The sequence below is a fragment of the Cyprinodon tularosa genome, unplaced genomic scaffold (genome assembly GCF_016077235.1).
Source record: "Cyprinodon tularosa strain WSP-4 unplaced genomic scaffold, ASM1607723v1 ctg424, whole genome shotgun sequence".
Lineage (NCBI taxonomy): Eukaryota > Metazoa > Chordata > Actinopteri > Cyprinodontiformes > Cyprinodontidae > Cyprinodon > Cyprinodon tularosa.
Window position 1 is genome coordinate 652,437 of NW_024039146.1, and position 20,386 is coordinate 672,822.

The 20,386-nt window shown below is 40.6% G+C and overlaps 3 protein-coding genes across 3 annotated transcripts in view; all 3 read right to left on the reverse strand.

Annotated features, from left to right (window-relative positions):
• LOC119792585 (urotensin-2 receptor) overlaps positions 1-20,386 on the reverse strand; it is a 102,520-nt gene that overhangs the window by 65,628 nt on the left and 16,506 nt on the right. The window lies entirely within an intron of this gene.
• On the reverse strand, positions 674-1,766 carry LOC119792586 (RNA binding protein fox-1 homolog 2-like). The gene is given in 1 exon segment (XM_038299292.1): positions 674-1,766. A coding segment is annotated over 1 exon segment (720 nt). The 5' UTR covers positions 1,620-1,766; the 3' UTR covers positions 674-899.
• Positions 1,657-2,554, reverse strand: LOC119792594 (RNA binding protein fox-1 homolog 2-like). Its single transcript, XM_038299299.1, has 2 exons — positions 1,743-2,554; positions 1,657-1,693 (listed from the first exon to the last, which is right to left on the reverse strand). The coding sequence occupies exons 1-2, from the start codon at positions 2,552-2,554 to the stop codon at positions 1,657-1,659; spliced, it is 849 nt and encodes a 282-aa protein (XP_038155227.1).

The window sequence follows — 20,386 nt, forward strand, 5'->3', positions numbered from 1 at the left end:
ACTGTGTGCTAACTGCTTCATGCTAACTGTGTCGGGCGTAATGCTAAGGGGTGGATAAAATTATATGTGGTTGCTATTTTTCTCCCATTGTGTTTGTTTATATGGGAATAACGCCATTAAAAGGGCTGTTTAGGAATATTTTTCAGACAATATGTTGTAAAAGAGAAATTACATTTGTAACAATGTGAACACATGTTTTGCTCTCTTGTTTGCCCATTACAACATTGGATTTGACTGAGCTACATCGTGTCCGTGTTGTATTTCTATTTTCCCCTTTTACAGGGGTGTAACACAAGCACTGAGCTGTTGCACTAGTGACAAGGGACAGCCGACGGACCGAGAAAGGAGCCGCGGTAAGCTGGATGCTGAAGGTCTGCACCGGGGTTGGTGGAAAGAGGCAGAGACGAGCTGCACCTGCTCTGAGACGGCCGGTTGGATTTGGCTGCATTTCTTTCCGCCTTTACCGAGAAAGGCGTGGATTAACTGACCATCTGAAAACACGAGGCATCAGGAGTTAATATAAATCCGTCACTGTGGATTGAGGACCAGTGGTGAGTGGTGTCCGTATCAGGCCTGCAACGGAGTTATTGACTATAGTGCCGGCTTTCATTTGTTTTATTCTGTTTTTTGGCGGGCCCACTAATTAAATACTGTCAGTTATTTTTTTTTCTTATTTTTTATTGTAAAGGCGACCCTTAGTCTTTAATACAGCATTCCTCTATTTTTGTAGAAGCTTAGATAAGAAAAGTGGGAATGCTCTGGGGTGGGATCTGCAATATCTTAGCAGTGGTCGACTCCACACTTTAAAAACAGGACACAGTCCACCTCCAGAACAACAGAGGGAGCTCTTTCAGAATAATTCAATAGGATAGGGGATGTCCTGGGACATGAAGTGTCTTTTAATAAGGGGCAAATCTACTGTATCCTCCCCTGTAGAGCGTGGCCGTAGCTCCGACACCATATGCTGCTGGGGCCAGCGCAGCGTGGTAGGGATCTGCCGTGTAAACTCGTCCATAGCTGTCACTGTAGGCTGCTGCTGCAGCGGCTGCTGCTGCAGGGGTCGCTACGGCTGTAGGCTGGGCGTAACGATACGCTGCGTAGCCGCCATAGAGGTCAGTTGCAACGTAAAAACCCTCCTGATAGGCCATCACACCAGGGTATGCAGGGATGGCGGGCTAAAGGACAGCAGCCCTGACTGCGCTGTAGACGGGCCGAGCTCGACCCCGCAGATGTGTTCCTCGAAATGTTGCCGCGGTGGAAGCGGCGGATGCTGCTGTGGCTGCTGCTGCGGCTGCCACTGGGTACGGGAACCCTGGAACTGTATAAAGCTCAGGACTGTACATGGCTCCGACCATAGGACTTAACTTCCAACCAGCATATGGTAGGGCTGCAAGTCCCTCTCCATTAGAGTACGGTGTGGTCATTTTCTTGTTTGTCATCACTCTGGCTGTGGCATTATTAACCTCGATTTTACATCCTTCCACCAACGAGCCATGGAGCTTCTCCCTGGCCTGCTCCGCATCCGCGCTGGACTCAAACGTAACAGAACCGAAGCCCTTGGAGCCCCTCTCGTTGAAAATGATCTCAACGTCAAGGATTTTGCCAAATTGGCCAAACATCTGCCGTAGGTCTGGGTCCCGAAAGCGGAAGGGGATGTTAGATACATTGAGACGTTTGGGCGTCCCTTTGGCGTCTGAATCGTCCCCAGGGCGACAGCCGCCACCCCCTCCACCTGAACCAACTTCAGACTGCCCGTCAATCTGAGCGGAGCCATCAGACTTGTCGCTACGGCTGTAGGCTGGGCGTAACGATACGCTGCATAGCCGCCATAGAGGTCAGCTGCACCGTAAAAACCATCCTGATAGGCCATCACACCAGGGTATGCAGGGATGGCAGGCTGCGGGACAGCAGCCCTGACTGCGCTGTAGACGGGCCGAGCTTGACCCCGCAGATGTGTTCCTCGAAATATTGCCACGGTGGAAGCGGCGGCTGCTGCTGCGGCTGCCGCCGGGTACTGGAACCCTGGAACTGTATAAAGCTCAGGACTGTACATAGCTCCGACCATAGGACTTAACTTCCAACCAGCATATGGTAGGGCTGCAAGTCCCTTTCCATTAGAGTACGGTGTAGTCATTTTCTTGTTTGTCATCACTCTGGCTGTGGCATTAATAACCTCGATTTTACGTTCTTCCACCAACGTGCCATGGAGCTTCTCCCTGGCCCGCTCCGTATCCGCGCTGGACTCTAACGTAACAAAACCGAAGCCCCAGGATGTCATCTCTGAAAAAGATCCTGTTGGATCAGTCGTGTAATACAATGAAGATTTGTTGCTTGACCATGATGCAGCTGTAGAAAAGGACACCAGTGGTGTTATATTTTCATCAGAGGACCCTGTGACGGTAACAGGGCTGGAAGCGGGAGACGTCCCAACATCTAGTGTGTCTGATGAGGAAGTTGACTCTACCAGTGTTTCTTCTACTAAACGACTGAGTAAGCCTATCAGCCGTTTGAGGTACGACAAGCCTGGAAAGCCTACAGACAGGCCATTGGTCATTGTTCACCGGGGAATGAGGATATATATAACCAGAGACGCTGAGGAAGGTCCTAATGTTGCCTGTCGTCCACCCTGCAATGTCCCAGTTCACAGAGCAGGATGCAGCTTTGAGAGTTTACAACATGCAGATATGTCTGATGGGGACATCTAGACATTTAGGACGGGGATAGTGTAACCCCCTGGGTTCCCAGGAATATTTATATATGTTGTTGTTTTGAAAAATAACAAATTTAATTTATGCAAGTTAATATCTTAAAATAAGATAATAATTTCCTAGTATTTTAGTAACAGCTTGAAATGAGCAAGAGTTCATTGAATAGAACATAGTCTATAAAAATATTGTGTTCTTTCACTTAAAGAAGGGAAAATATTATATAGTTTTTATGCAAAGTACAGTTCAACACGAGGTTCCAAAGACTAGATTGCTGTGTATATGTGTTTTTTTGGTTCTGCCTAAGGTGAGTTGCTATTGGGTGATTACACTTTTCCTGAATTCTGATTGACTTGGGGGCGGGACGAGGAGGAGAACGGAGAGAGAAGGGAAGAGACTCGGTGAAGTTGTGCTGGAACTTTTATGAGCCGTTTTTGTTGGAAAATCAGTTAAAACTGTGCAAGCACTGAGCTGTTGCACTAGCGCCAAGGGACAGCCGACGGACCGCGAAAGGAGCCGCGGTGAGCTGGATGCCGAAGGTCTGCACCGGGGTTGGTGGAGAGAGGCAGAGACGAGCTGCACCTGCGCTGAGACGGCCGGTTGGATTTGGCTGCGTTTCCCTCCGCCTTTACCGAGAAAGGCGTGGATTAACTGACCATCTGAAAACACGAGGCATCAGGAGTTAATATAAATTCGTCACTGTGGATTGAGGACCAGTGGTGAGTGGTGTCCGTATCAGGCCTGCAACGGGGTTATTGACTATAGTGCCGGCTTTCATTTGTTTTATTTATTTTTTTTGGTGGGCCCACTAATTAAATACTGTCAGTAGTTTTTTTTTTTTTGGAATGAAGTTAGTATTCAAGGACTCATCTGTGGTCAGGACTGTTAAGAATTATTTTATTTAGAACTCCAAAAGCATTTAACAGAAGAGAAAGTCCCTGTTTATAAGCCAGGTGGTTGACAAAGCCTGTGGTATTTTATTGGTATTTTGTTTAATATACCTGTTTTCATTTATAATTATTCAGTTCGACAAAGCGAAATTCTAAAAGTTCACATGTGGTCTGCTGTAATTTGCATTCTTAAGTTGGTCAATAAATACTTTACTTTTACAAAGTCTCATTATTTATGGGTCAGACGTAGGCAGTTCGTTACAGTTTAATTCTTTATGACAATTCATCACCTGGGGGTTCACTGGGAAAGTTTGTGAAACCAATTTCTTTGTGGGTAACGTTAAAAAAAATAGAACCCAGAGCCCTAGATCTATCCGTAGATATAAGAAAGCGCTACATTTACTATAAAAATAAAAAGGTTCAACAAGGTTTAGTCTTAAAGACTCAGAAAGAGCGAAAAACCGGCCAGGCTAAAGTGTTTGAGAGAAGACAAAGAGCTATAAGTACAGAGGTGCTGGTCCTCTGTTCAGTTTGGATTTCTCTGTATTTTTTTCTCAATTTTATGGTGGTTTCACCAAATTAAACAGCTTAATAAGAGTAGACAACTACAGTAACATGTCTGTGCATGCTTATTAATATCCAAAGTGTCACGTAAGTAAGTAAGTAAGGTAAGTACGGTTTATTTATATAGCACCTTTCTCAGACATGAGGCATAAAATGCAAAACAGCACCATATAAAATACATCTAGACAAAGTAAATACATCATAGCAGCCCTTGATAAAATTAGTCTAAAATGCTTGGTCAAAAAAGAATGTATGTAGTTGTTTTTTAAAATCATTCATGCAGTTCATAAAGCACAGGTAAAGTGGTAGAGCATTTCACAGTCTGGGTGCAACTGCTTGAAAAGACCTATAACCTCTCGTCCCAAAACGGGTTTGAGGGACCATTAATAAGTTATTTTCAGCAGAGCCCAGACTGCGAGCAGAAAAGTAAGGTTGAATCATGTCGTAAATGTAAGAGGGAGCCTGTCCATTCAGGGCTGTACAGGTCAGGACCAGGATTTTAAAGTTTCTGCAGTATTCAATGAGAAGCCACTGTAGAGCTTTTAGGACAGGGGTTATGTGAGTTCTTGGTTATACGTGTCAAAATCCTTGCTGCAGAATTTTGCACTAGCTGCAATCAAGCTAGGTCTTTTTTGTTCAGACAAGTGAACAGGTTATTGCTGTAGTCCAAATGTGACGACACAAATGCATGGATAAGCATCTCAAATCATTTTCAGGAACAAAATTTCTGAGTTTTGGGATATTACGCAGTTGAAAGAAACAATTTTTTATTAAAGGTTTTATGAGCTGCTCCAGAGACATTGCCTCATGAAATAAAACTCAATAAAACTTTTGTCACCTGGTTTAAGTTGTCTGTGCTGCTTAATGCCAAAAATGGCTTTGTCTGGGGCAATACTGAGTGTCTAATTTTTTCTGAGTTCAGTTGTAGACTATTGCCACTCAACCACTTCTTTATTTCGGACCAACATTCAATCAGAGAGTTTAATTTGTGGGCCACAGGTGTAGTGAAGGAGCAGAAGAACTGAATGATGTCTGCATATGGGACATTCTCAAACTGCTGGATAATCCTACCTAAAGGGAGCACATAGATCAGGAACATAATAGGTCCTAGAACAGAACGCTGACGTAGTCCACATACTACGTAGTTTGGCAGGACCAGACATTATATGATTTCATTCAGGCTGTTTATCAAGATGTGTCGGTCAACTGTGTCTAAGGCTGAGGACAGGTCTAGCAGAATTAGGGCAGTAGGGTTACATAAGTCAGCAGACATCAGGATGTCACTTGAAACTTTAAGCAGGGCTGTTTCAGTGGAGTAGTGTCTCTTGAAACCAGATTGAAAAGCATCATATATCTTATTTGCCTCTAGGAAATATATGAGTTGTTTAGACACCACCTTTTCGAAGATTTTTGGCAAAAAAATGAAGTCTACTGTAGATATTGGCTGATAGTTTTTAGCTTGGGCTTGATAATGACCTGGTGGTGGATGATTCATTCTGTATTTAACAACAGCAGACAATTAAAATTTCGGCAATCAAACATAATAAGAAAATCTAAATAATGAACTTGATATTTTAAGGTTTGTTGGAACATTTAATGCTGTGTAACTGTTGATTAAACTTATTTCCCCACATGGGACCCTGGCCATCTTCCTGATGGATCAAGATTTGTCCGTTACAAATTTTTCAGTAAATAAACCCTTTTCCAAATTTTAACTGACTTGATTCTTGATGTTCTATGAGTATTGATTTAATAATATGAGGCCTCAAATATATCACAAACATTAGTGCATGCTCATTTTCTGTGCTTGTCATTTGCTTTTTATCCACCTATAGATTCTATCTTATTTGCATGTGGACCTGTTTCTGTGTGCTCATGTCAAATTTTGTCACTTTGGAGGCTTTAACCACTGGACGAAGCAACTTGTCTGTGATTGGCTACTTTTCATGAAACCCCCTTCTTCCTTTTTTTGTTGTACTCTTCTAGCAAAGTAAGAGTTGGAAATTGGTAAGCAGAGTCATCATTAAATATAACATGGTCTGGATAAATATAGGATTTTCACTGGCTGTAGGGTGTCCAATGTAGGTCAAACATTAACTGGAAATTGGAAGACAGTTTACTCTGGTTACCTCGGCAAAGTGTCACAACTCAAGATGCGGGATTTCCTGAAAACTTGCCAGTTACAAGCAGGTTGCTTTTTCAGGTGGGTAACTCCTTCACAGTAACAAAAGTTGACAGGAAGGAGCAGAAAAAGGTCCATACTCGAGGAGGGAGGCTGCATGCACACAGATAAGGAGCAAGCACTCATGGGTGTGATATATTGGGGCGCCATGGTAGTCAATTTGCACATGTAATACCTTAAGCAAGCGTGTAAGGAGTGGTTTATGAGCAACTTGCTGAAGTAAAGCTGCTTGTAGGAGTATTTAATGCATGTGTGCACTTTTGGTAGTATCCTGAAGCCATAGGCGGAGAAGGTTGTTGACAACCTGCACAAGCCCATTGTGTTTAAATAAAGTTTTGGTGAAAAAAAAACACCAAATGCCATAGTGGATGCCAGTGTCTCATTATTAATAAACTCTTGGGCGATTGGAACCAACATGTCTAGGTGAATCTATGCTAGCAGCAGGTGCCACACAGGTTGAGAAGCACAGTGATACTAATACACTGTGAATCACAGAGGAGACAGAGCTGGTTTTGTCTGAGCTGCAATTTCAAGAAAAAAACGAAAACATAAATATAATAAAAAATATATTTAAAAAGAAAGACAAATACAATCGACACAACTTAAATTAGTGAATGAATCACCCTTTTATTTCTTAAACAGAAAATAAATAAAATAACATAGTAATCACAAAAACACAAAAGAGAAATTCATTTTTTATAGAATAATACAAATTCTACCAATTAAGCATAAAATCAGAAGGAAAAGAAATCTTGTGTCAAATAAAAATGAAAAAGAAAACGGTTTTCAATCGTTAGGTTATAGCCACATATCCCTTTCTGGAACCAGTTAGACACACCTGGTCTTGGGTAAAAACTTAAATGTCCTAGTTTTATTTCAGTTAGTGTGGATGGAAAAGTAAAAAATAAATTAAAAATTTCACGATAAAAGGTGGAACTGGATTTATGCCTTCATAACTTTTCTATACTGTAATCCTAAAAAAAAACCTGACATGATGTGATTGTTTTAACAGCATAGATGTTTTTTTTTTTTTTTTTAATCAGGGGATTTGTATAAAGTTTGCGTCAGTTGATTTCAGAGATTTATACTGTATTGCTCTGCATTTTAGCTGGATATGCCTGACTTCCTAGAACAGCGTTTTTAGACTTAAAGGCATACTATGCTACATTTTTTAGTTAATTAATGTGTTCCATAACGTTTTGGATAATTAAATGAGTCATTTTAGGTCGAACAAAGGTTTTCTTGGCCGCCGTGGTGGTCTGTAGGGGAAATACTGTACTTGCAATTGCAGGAGCCCTTGGCCCGCACCCACAGGCTCAGAAGTCTCGTGCATCGTGAGAGTCAGTCTTGCTTTACGGCGAGAACTTGGCTAACTACAATCTTTGTTATTTAGACACATGCATAACAAATAATGTATGAAAACATGCTGAATTTTCAAACTCAAAAATTGGAACAAAATAGTCACTTACCGCAGTAGACATGGTGATTCGTCGCGTTTGCCTGTCTACTAAGCTCAAAACAACAGCGCCTGGCTTGACGGAGAAACCAGGAGAACAGCTGAGCATATTTATGACAGTGCACTTTTACTTTCGCCCTCTGGAGGGAGCCTCGCTGGAAAATCAACACCAGTTGCATAGTATACCCTTAAATGCTTCTAGAAATCCTTTTTTGTACCTGCTCTGTCTTTTTCTATACCACAGGTGCCACTGGGACTAATTCCAGCTGTCAATATTAATGACATATGATTTGCACTCTGGGTAGAGCTAGTCTATTACTGGGCCAACTGATCACTCTACTCTGACAGGATCACAGTATTTTATTAACAGATAACCATTTAATGCTTATGGACTATTTGAACTGGAAGCTAGTTAGGATAAACCAAGAGAATATGTTTTAACTGGTAAAAATATTTACACACCTTTTAGCACAGATGTGTAATTGCACGGATGTTGTGGATGTAAATGGGAAAAGAGGAAAAGTATCACATTCTGTCACTGTTACTGCATACCTGCATACTGTAGGTAATTTCTCCTAGGGTTAGAAAGCTATAAATATTGAAGTTATTTCACTATTGCTCAATGAAGTAGCAAGGTGCACTCTATCATGAACTGACCAATGGAGACACTAATAGAGTCTATAGAGGTAACTTAGAAATAGAGAACACTCATTGGAAATGTTTGGTAATTGTAAGGGAGAGTATGGGAAAGAAAACAATATATTTAACCTTTTGAAATGCTCAATGCTCCGTTAAATGTATTTAAATTTACAGTTACATCCTTTTAGTGCCCCTTAGGAATCTTATGTAAGTATCAAATAACAATGAATAATAGCAAAGAGGGAAAAAACAATATTTCCAAATGCAGCACATATTTTATCTGGAAAGTATGCGTAAAACTTTTTTTTTCAGACAGCCTAAAATCCGCTGCAGTCATTTTACATTTCTCATTCACCTTATTAATTAAGAAAGTGCAACTGTGTGTCAAACAAAAACCAGAAGCTGTTGTAGAAGGACTTCAAGTGTCTTTCAGAAAAAAAATCTGTGAGAGCGTGGCATACAAAAAGTAACCAAGTAATGAGAAAAGAAGGAGTATGAAAATCCTATTTGATACATTTTCTCGACAGTAGCAAATAGTGAGGGCAGCATTATGCTGTGGGGATCTTTTTCTCATGTAAGACCAACCTTTCAAAGACAATAAGGAAAAAAGATGGAGCTAAATACAGGGTTATTTGTGGAAAAACCGCATAGAGGCGATAAAGTTTGACCGTTTACAAAAGAAAATATTTGTGATGTTGAAATTTGATGTTAAAAACAGATTGAGTTGGATAATAAAGACTTTTCATGAAAATTGGGGGGGGGGGGGGGGGGGGGGGGGGTAAGTAGAAATACACATGCATCACAGTTTCTGATTCTTTTACCTAATGTTCATTTCAAATTCTCAAAAAAACATTGAAGTTTGTGGTCATGAAAAATGAATGATGAAAGACTGAGGCTTATAAAAACATTTGCTGAATGTTGCACACATAGAGAGCAAAGGTGTATAAAGGTGGCACAAGAGAGATGATAAACTGTGAGTGTTTCCATGACAACTACACAATTAGCTGGAGGAAAAAACAGTGCAGTTGAACTGAAAACTCTCCCTTACCTTTTAGATCAAACTTAAACAGAAGTCCGAAATAAGATAAGTAGGTTAGAGGTGAAGGTTGAGAGGTCATGTTGCATGACACTTTCCTTTTCTTCTTTATTGTTAACATCGCCTCAGCAAACTGTTCACAAGAAGCAACTCTTTTACTTTGAGAAAGCATATCAGCAAAGAGATGAGATTCCGCCAAAGAATGTTAAAACCCAAAAGTGTTCACTGCAGAAATGATCACATCTTCCCTAAATACACTTCAATCTGAAAAACTGACATGAAGAGAAAAGACAATTAGAAGAAATGTATTAATATAATTATTTGGTCTTTGGCGCTCAGACCTCGGCAGGGAACATAGCACTGCATTTTGACAGATATGAATGAACAGGAGTGAAGAACAGGGCTGTTTCCCCCCAGAACTGAAACTGGTGGTGGAGTGGAGATAGATGAAGCTGGTCCGTCTGTAGACTGCTGGTTAGCGAGACGGTCTGCTGAGCTTTATGGGGAGATCCAGTGGACTGACTGAGCTGATACTAGAGCTTCACTCAGGGACCTGGAAGATGGAAGTCCAGTTGGATAACACAGGTTGAGAGAACCTGTCCCTGATGAGCAAGCATGAAGTGACAGTGGAGAGGAAAAACTCCCAGTTGAGAAGAAACCTCTGGTAGAACCAGGCTCAACATGACGGAGCAGACTTTATCCATTCTTGAGATTGACAACTGTCCCAGCATGCACTGCAGCAGCAGCTGCCAATGCAGCATTCACAGAGCTCAGAGTATTAAGTTAAAAGTTCTCTTTTCTGTTGCTGTTGTTCAATAAAAATATGTTTTAATATCATCTGAGTCGAGAACATTATACTTTCAAGCATCACTATATGGCCCATTTACCGATTTCATGTGTAATTACAAAAATAATTTCCGAAGTTGAGAGGACCGCGGCAACCAGAGGACCTTCTAGGGTAACGGCAGCCAGGGCTGATCTTAGCCCGTCTGCAGCAGCCCTCTCTCGCCATAGCCGTGTGCGAAGGACCTCTGGCTGTGATGGTGAGTTTTTTGTTTTATTTGACAAAATGTTCATTTTATTTGCGTTTATCTGACTTTGCTAATTATTATTACCCAAATAAATGAAAAAAGTCAGAATTTATTATTATCTGGAGACTATTAATAACTGGAGGTGAAATGCAGCTCCAGACAAACCATGTGTGGGGACGTTACGAGAACGCTTCTGTTCCAATTGACCCATATTTATGCTGCGTGCTCCCAATCTCCCTGAGTCCACACTTTCCTGTGTTCTTCTCAAGAACATACTTGGCGAGGACACGAGTCAATAATTGTTTTCTTGTGAATTGAGAGACGGCCACTATGTTTACTGTGGAAATGACACCTTCCTGCTACACATGATATTTTGAATGATGGCCATAATGCAAGCATCCTCTACTGTTTGCTGTGTCCTTAACTGTGTTTCTTAGCTGCTTTTATCTATCACTCACAATGCATGGCAAATTTGCAGCCAAGCAATAAATTCAAAACTTTGAAGTAAAGCTCTATTAAATGTAAAAGCCTGTCTGCTGTATTCCTTGGTCGATATGATGCTACCTCGTGACTAATATTTTCGAATCAATATCTGAGGCTTTCACACAGGAACTGGATAGATACTGATGTACACTGACAGACAACTGTGACTTTTATTATTTTAGCATCCAATTAAAGAAAGGTAAATAGATGTTTGCCACAAAAATAAGGAAAAAATATGAAATAAAATCATGTATTGTTTACTTTCTGCTTAGCACTCTGTGTTGCACCATTATCGTGTAAAACTCCCAATACAACAAACCGGATTTTTGCAGTAACATTTTTTTTAAAGTTCAAGCGAAAAAAAAAAAACTTTTGTAAGGCACCATAAACCTCTTCATTGTAGCCAAGACTAGAGTACTCATCCATTGCCCTCACAGATAACGTCTCAAACATAAAGAGAAAGCTGCAGAGATACATTATGCATTAATTCTGTGCTGTAAGCAAACATTGAGATGTCCTATTGATTGCTTTTGCTCTTCATGGCCACTACATGACTGCAATGTGCTGCACCAGATCAGCTCCTGCAGAGTGTGAATCCCTCAGCAAACACGCAACATTATAAGAACATAGAGTTTTGACTAACTACCATTGGCAGTTCTCATCCTTTCCCTTTCCTCTTACCAATCTGCGGTGTGGGAAATAAAGGGAATAGGGAGCATATTGTCTAAGGACATGTGTAAATAATGCATTCAGCTCATTCTAAAAAAAAAAAAATAAGATAATTTCAAATTACCTTACTGGAAATAAAGGCTTGCTGAAGGTTGACAATATCAGGTCTAACCATGCATGACTAAAGGACGGCTATTACACCTAAATGCAATAGATTCAGAGGAATCTCTAAATCATGTATGAATTCAGACCCTTTACAGTAAAACTTCAGAGTCCAGAGCTGAGCAATTGACATATCAAGGACATCAAGCCAATACAGGTACGTTTCTCTACTAGGAACATCTATAGTACATGTTGCCTTCAAGGGCAAAACTGAATGATGCAGATGTGGAAAACACATCGAATTTAATATAGCTGCCCAGATGCAGTATCTTGCAACTTTGGCATAAAATGTTTTCATTGATGTTCTGAATCAGCTTCTGCTTTGCTTCATCTCCACATGCCATTAACTAAACTGTTCAATATAATTATTTTCCTTGTTTGAACAACATAACACCAACATTAAATTACCTTTAAAATCATACAGACACACAAACAAACACTTGTTGTGTCACACTATCCTTGTGGGGACTTGCCATTGACTTCCATCCATTTTATTTTCACTTCTATGGCCAAACTGTAACCCCAACTATTACTAATATATACTTAAACCTAACCTAAACTCAGTTCACCCCTTAGTCATCAACCTAATTCCCACTCCAACTTCTTCTCATGGGGACCAGTCATTGCTCCCCACAAGTACATATACAATAAGTCCCCAAAGACTATATGTGATTTATTTTCTACCTCTTTATAATGAGGTCATATCTATTGAAAATTAACTATTATTCTGTTACATGTAATATGTGTCAGTGGGGTGGAGGTTTGACAGGACCTATATGCAGAGACTGAAGCTGAGGTGGTTTCTTGCAAGATTGAATTAACCAAAAAGGGCAACAGAAGCAAAAATCCAAAAACATAAATCCACAAAATCCCAAAATACTGAAAACCAGCAATACTCACAACAAGGGTGCAAAGAAATTATGACAAACCAGCAACGATGACTGAGCAGGAGGTGTATATATGGGAGAGAGAAACAAAGACCAGGCTAATCAGCCAATTGGGAGCAGGTGTGGACAGAGGAGTCTAGAAAGGAGCTCAGGAGAAGGAGACCACAAGAGGCAACAGAGAGCAAAGAAATACGTCCAGAAAATGCCACAAAATTTGGAATTAAATTATTTAGGAATTGATAGGGATCAAAGTGAAACTGAAAACTCAAAAAGAAAACTTAAACAGAACCAAAATTGTGACAATATGTATGCTTGGATAGAAGGTCTTGCATAAAGCTTTGTTTATCATTAGAATAACAGATCAAACTAGACACAAAATGCACTGTCATTTTATAATAAAATGCTTTCATTAATTAGCTTCAGGAAAGCAAAAGTTGTATTTAAATTGATTTTAAACAAAGAAAGATCCTTCTGGTGGTTGTCATACAAACCATTCCATTGCAGTTTTTACATTGTAATTTAGAGGGGTTATTGCATGTAAATACCTTGGGGGGGAAATAAAATCATATTTAATAAAAGAAAAAATGGGAAAAGCTAAATTTGGAAAAAAATAACATGCCTTCTATGGCACCTTACATTTGCTGGAGTGGTTAGGTGTGATAAGTCACATTGGCTGCATCTGCAGTGTTGAGCATCGTCACGGTCCAACAGGCAATTTCTATTTTGAGACCAGAAAAGCAAATGGAACACTCTAAGCTGCTAAAATGCAAAATGCATTTTACACATGCTGCACTGGAAACAATTTCCACTGAGATCAATTGAGAATCCCAAAAGGAAGCTGTAGGAGGTGAGAGATTAGGAGATGCTCCTGTACACTGTGCAAGAACAAGCAAAGGAGCATGAGGTGTTTTTTTTTTAAATGCGTTGGTGTTTGTGTAAGATGATAATTGCCCTCTGGTCCAATGCCATTTTGTGTGCAGACAGTCTTGTCTTGGGTCAGTGGATAGGTATTTACAACCATGTGTTTGTTGAGAACCAGGGAACAATAAACACAAACTGCACCCCAGGATCAGAACCATTTAATGCAACTAAAAAGAAAAAGTGAAATAAAATTTTACTTGGTGGCATTCCTAACATTTTCAATGAGAAATTACATCCATTCTATCACTGCCCTCCATTTGTGCCTTTATGTAACTTATAATGAAGTGAGAGGGTCACTGCTATTCTAGTGTATGACACAACCTCACCCTATCAGCGTATCTGTGCTCATCACACATTTATCATCCTGTTCCTTCAGTTTGCCTGTAGAGGTTTGGGACTGTTCAAGGACATAAAGCCAAATAGGCATGTAACATTTAAGAAGGAAACCCTTAAAACAATCTCCATTCCTTAGAGCAACTTGCACAAATACCCATATCTTCTTAACTAGTTCACCTTTTTATGACCACAAGCTTATGGATATTCATTTTTGAAAGACCCTTATAAAGCAGCGCATAAATGTTGGAAGAAGCCAGAATTTCCAGCTTAGACTAAAACATGCATGGCCAGAACATTTCAACTCCAAGAAGAAACATTAACTTTCAAACCTGGGACAAATCTTGGTGTAAGGCACTAGTGCTATTCACTATGCTATCATGAAGAAGACAATACATGGTTCTCTGACCTTTAACGCCCTGTTTATACAAATACCCACAATAAAAGACCATTTAATTAGTAAACAGAGTACAGGTGTGGAAGTTTGTATCAGTATAAGTACAGCTGTTTCTTATAAGCGGTTTGATATAACATAGCCCAAGAAACACAGAGTGCCTCGTCTTTTGAATAATCCAAATAAGGAGCTCTAAATTGCATGAGCTTAAGAAAGAAAAGGCTTTTGCAATAACTGAGTGTTTTGCAGGTGATTTCCAAAGTTTGTGAGGGCAAAAAATAGCAACAAAGTTCAGTGCCCCCTTTTAAAACAGACAAATTGTGTGCAATTCTGGCTGGGTGAGAGCGGATGTAATGAAAAAAAAGTTCTAAGCTCTGAAGTTGGAGTTAATAATGATGGAGTCAATAATGATAATTCTTATTAAAAAAACAGGACTGCTACAGATCTCCCTACAGACTTTGTTATGGTTCTTTTCTTTGCCATCAATGCAGATTGAGTTACTTCCCACTGCATTCATTTCTGCAAGCCTGCAGATGTCTTTTACCCTAGTACTATTGTTCTCATATTATTTCTTGATATTCGCAATATGTTCATGTGTAAACACTATCTCTCTTTTGTTTGTCATTATACCAATGCCTTTTCTATGACCAAAAAATGTATGCAAGTTTTCACATGATTTTCAATGGGGATAAATACAGCCTGCAAATAGTTGTGTTTCATAAATATTTTTTTTGGTTGTTAATACCTTATTCATACCGTATATCCTTCACCAACTGATCTACGCAGTTTGGTCATTAGAATATAATTTATGAATGCACACACAAAAAAAGTTAACACCAGCTGATTTTGTACAAGGATTTTGTACAAGGATTTACATCAGAAAAATCCTGGTTATGAAGAAAATCGTAAAAGTAAAAAAAACAATCCATCCATAGTTACAGTTTATAATGTTTATTTCCGATGTCACAGATACAGTAAGACATTGTGAACGTAAACAATGCTGGAGGTTTCTTCCTGTTAAAAGGGAGTTTTTCCTCTCCACTGTCGCTACAAGCATGCTTAGTGTGAGGGATTGTATTTGAGTCAATGAGTCGATGCAATCAACTGGTTTTCCTTAGATAGAAAACTTTGTATCAATTTGACTGTATGATCTGGTTGAACTGTAAAGTGCCTTAAGATGACATGTGTTGTGAATTTGGCGCTATATAAATAAACTGAATTGAACATATGGTTGTTGTTTTTTTTATCTTTTTAAGGCGTTACTTATTTTTTGGCCCTTTAAATGCAATTTAGTCAGACCCAGAATAATTTACTATCAAATATCAACATTCACTTCATCCTCCAGGACCTTTATGTTGTTTGATAACAATAGGTTAGCAGTTTAGGCAGTGGACAAGTTGAAAAAGGCCTTATAAAGTTTGATTATGACTTTTTGGGAAAAAATACCTTACCATTAGGTAAGCCTATCTTGTTCCAGTACTTCAGTACAGGTTCAGTAATTCAAAACAATTTACTGAACCTTTGAGTCTTCTTTCAGAGCTCCTGTGATTAGCCAGTACTTGAATCATTTTGTCCCAAATCCTGTGAGAAAATCCTTAAACCCTTTCTCCGTCTCTTTAAAGTTGTTCATGCATATGTGTCAGGCAGTGGATAAATCAAAGAGTATGATCTTAAAGTTAAGTGTACCTTTTGGATGCATCTCCTCCACAACGCTGAGTCCAATTATCAGATAAACAGTATGACCAGAAATTACGCAAACTCAGGATGTAATTCGATCATATTACTAAGTTGGGTAGAAGCAGGGACACATCTAAAATGTGCAAAACACCAGATCATGAGTAATGAAATTTAAGAACCCTGCGGTAGGACAGGATCACCAGCAGGTCTCCCTCTAAAGTACCTCTTGGTGTAGTAGGCTATGGTAAGTCAGTGTCATTGATTGACTTTGACAGCAACTGTACAAAAAAGAGGATATGTAGCTTGTTTTAAATAGAAATATCTATGAGTTATACTTGGTGGCTTCATTAATTTTAATTGTTGGGTTGTAATAGGAAGAAGTTGTATTTTGTCAGTAGGAGGGAGCTCCCAAAGTGTCAATGAGAAGCTGGAGAGCTGTAGCTGCTGAACTTGCTTGAGGCAAGAGCCCCTCAGGCAAAATCAACTGCAAACAGCCTGACAACCTCAAATTACTGATAGAACAGCCTGTCAAATTCGAATGGAGGTTATCGGCAATGGGTTTGAACACAGATCAAGATTTAAGACCATATTTCTCTTTCTGCTGCAATGATATTGCGCTTTTAACTAAACAAAACAGTCTATCAGATCAGCTGCAGTTACTGAAGCATGAGGGTCTTTCCTCCTCCCCAGTTATAATTATTATATGCTGTTTTTTCAGTAAAACTAAGAAAAAGTCGATTTTTGTCCAAGGAAACATCTACTGGCTGTTGGGATCCTCAGGCTTGCCCACCAGAGGGCGCCGAGGATCCTCTTCTGCTCTCTTTGTCTTTCCCTTAGGGCTGGAGTCACTAGCTACGTTTACATGGACACAACTAATCGGATTGAAGGCCTGATCAGATCAAAAATGTTTCATGTAAACATGTCAGACTGAAGATTCTAATCCGATTCGGTCCGATCGGATCTAAATTTAATTCCGAATGAGAGAGGTGGTTTTTGCCGATCGCCATTCCGATTGGCGTCCATGTAAACACCCATTCGGATCTTAAGAGTAAAATAATCTTCACTGCGCATGTGTGCGACGTCAGCGTGACGTTTTTCCGCCTTGTCAACAACAGGAAACCACCAGTCGCTCTCGCTGTGAACAACATGGCGGGGGGAGTCTAGGAACGCCGACTTATACACTCAAGTTCATTTAAAGCTGCAGGAAGCAAGAATTTATCCTCCTCCTCTTCCTCTTTTCTCTCTCCACAGCCCACTCGCTCTCCCACGCCGGTTCAATCGCTCATTCTCTACATTTTCTCTCGTACATTTCGCTGCCAAGCGCTTTTTTCCTCCTCTCTCCTTTTTTCTTTCCGCTCGCTCCGAGCGCATCGTTTGTCAGGCCTCCCAAAAACCAGACGCAGACAGAACTGCCAAGTTTGGCAGGAAGTTCTGCGCATGCTTAAAAGATTTAATCTGATCCAACGCTTGGTACATGTATACACACGTCATGATCGGATCATTTCATTTAGTGTCCATGTAAACGGAGATTTTGAATTTCCGATCAACCAAGGTTTGGATCGGATCGGGGAAATTTTGCGCATGTAAACGTAGCTACTGTCAAGGTTCTGGAGATTACCCTCTGCCTCCAGCAGAGTGCGCCGTGGGTCCTCCTGAGCTGAACCTCCCACACACCTGTGGCTGATCTACTAATCAGGAGGACCACAGTATATAAGCTGACTTCAGACCTTGATCCCTCGCCGCAGTGTTGATCTTAGTTGGTTAGCTTCCTGAACCTTCTGCTATAGACTGAGTCTTGGTTGAGACCAGATTCTAACTCTTCCTTGTTTCTGCCTCACAGGAATCCTGTCTCCTCGTGAAGCTCTGGATGAGCTTAACCTCCTGTCTCTTCGTGAAGCTCTGGATGAGCTTAACCTCCTGTCTCCTCGTGAAGCTCTGGATTAGCTTAACCTCCTGTCTCCTCGTGAAGCTCTGGAAGAGCAGTCTCTCTGGCAACTTGTCTCTGGCCTGCAGCTCTGGGAGAGCTGCATCACAAGAAACCAGTCTCAAGCCAGAAGCTCTAGGAGAGTGTAACCAGCTAATCTGCCCTGGTGAGCCAACCCGAAGATTCCTACGTGGATGAAGCCTGATGACTTCTGTGTGGAGTTTCCCTAGAGGTTCCCACGTGGATTTTCCCCTGTTGTTCCCTGCTAAGAGCTGGAAGCTCAAACCCAGGACTGCCAGGCTAAGCCTGAAGCTAAATGCTAGCTTCACATGAACTCAGCTACCAGCCATCCCCCGTTCCCCGTACAGACCCCAGTGAACCAGTCACCTGCCTGAACCGTTTCATTATTTCATGTGCTTGAGTTCTAAAATAAACTCTTTTGGACGTTTTACCCAGTTCTCCCGTGTGTGTTCTGCATCTTGGGCTTACTCTCTGTGACACCCATCATGACACTGGCTAAATGAATGGCATTTGCATTAGGGGAAAGCAGCAAGTTAAAAAGACATTTTGACAAGACAAGATCATTTTAGGGTTAACATTTATTTTTCAAAAACAAGGAGAGACATTATGGATGCCTTGAAGAGCAAATCACACCCACAAATAGACACCGTACTGTTAAAGGTTGTCTTTCGTCCCACTGCATTAAATTGTGCCTGCCTGTATTGACCCTTTTCGTTTGCAAATATTTTTCTACCATCATTATTTTTATCAGTTTAAATACATTTACATGTGTGCAGAATCTTTCTGTATGCTCTGGCTTTGTACCAGTGCCTCTTCTGTGGCTAAAGTGACTGCTGATGTTTGTCTTTGTCAGTTTGTACCTGAATAGAAGTCCTAAAAAAATGCAACACCTGTAACTACAATTAAGTGTGCGGTTTACAAAAATACTTAACACATGGTAAATTCTACGTTTGCAGATCTTCCACAAATGATATTGATCAGTTTGTTCAATGTTATGATCTGCATATTGATGAATGCACAAACATAAAAAAAAGCTAGGCTGAAAACGCAAATAACTTTGCATTTTCTTTGAAGATCTGCTCAGTGTACACAGACATTCTTAAAAAGACACAAATTAAAAGAATTTGGTACCAAGTCAAGGCGACATCTTCTCCCTTAATATCATATAGGCCTACTACATAGACAAAGTATTTCACTCCCATCTAATGAAATTATCCAGAGCATTTAATACTCAGCACAAAACATTTATATTAGTTGACTCCTCCCTCCCTAGATATATCTCAGCATTCACTGACTGAGCTAAACATCCACACTTGAAGGTAATTCCATGAACAGTGAGGGCCTTTAACAAGAGATGGTAGTCACATCGAAGCAGGTCTGAAATTCACAGAATTGGGACGTCTTCTGTTTTGCCTGTAGACACTTTCCTTGTCAAATGCTTCTAAAACTTTTCACGCCGCATGAAGGGTACTCAAACCAGAAAAATGCAATGCATAAAGATGGGTTTTTAAGAGTTGTGAGAAATCTGAAGCACATATAAATGCCATGTTTGCATGAAGTAAACATAAAAAGGAAATTCATAGAGATTCATGTGTGCATGGTGCTTTGGAAAATCCATACCAAAAAAAATGGTTGAAGAGAATCCCATTTACATTAAAACCGTTGCCCCTTAAGGGGATGTCTCGAAAACTCTCCCCGAGATTCATTGGGCCTTTCAAGGTTTCTCGTATCATCAACCCCTCCTCTGTTCGTCTGCAGCTTCCTCACTCCCTCCGTATCCATCCCACTTTCCATGTTTCCCAGATCAAACCTGTTTCCTCGAGCCCTCTGTGGATCCTCTGAGGGAGCCTCCTGCACAGGTGCAGCTCATCAAGACCATCAGAGGATCCACTACATAAGCTGTCTTCAGACCTTACCTCAACGCCGCAGTGTTGTTCCAGTTGGTCAGCGCTAAAGCCTTGCTCCTTGTGAATCTCCATGACCTTGAATCCAGATTGGATTCTAACTTCTCTCTCTGTGTTCCCAGGAAACCCGAGTCTCCTCTGTGGAAGCTCTAGGAGAGCTAACCTGCCGAGCCGACCCTCTGAGCCAAACCCTGAAGACTTTCTGAGAAACCCCAAGCAGCTCAGGACTAGAGCTGGAAAAACCAAACCAAGGTCTGACCAAGCTAGACGTGAGACGCTGAAGCAGCTAAGGACTCTGCTGATAACTCTTCTCCAGAACCAACAGAAACTCCCCCAAGGAGAATTACTCAAGAACCCTCAAGGTACTATCAGAGCTCACTTGAAAACCAAACCCTGCCAGCAGTTCATAACAGCTCTGTCTCTCACGCAGACTCCAGTGAAACCAGGACCCAGGCCCGAACCAGATCCCAGTTCATATTGTGTTGTGCTTAATAAACTGTAGAACTTT

Coding starts and splice junctions, on each gene's coding strand:
- LOC119792594 (XM_038299299.1), bottom strand. CDS start 2,554: ATGACCAATGGCCTGTCTGTAGGCTTTCCAGGCTTGTCGTACCTCAAA. Junction 1,694..1,742: donor AGATTGACGGGCAGTCTGAA/GTTGGTTCAGGT, acceptor GGGACGATTCAG/ACGCCAAAGGGACGCCCAAA.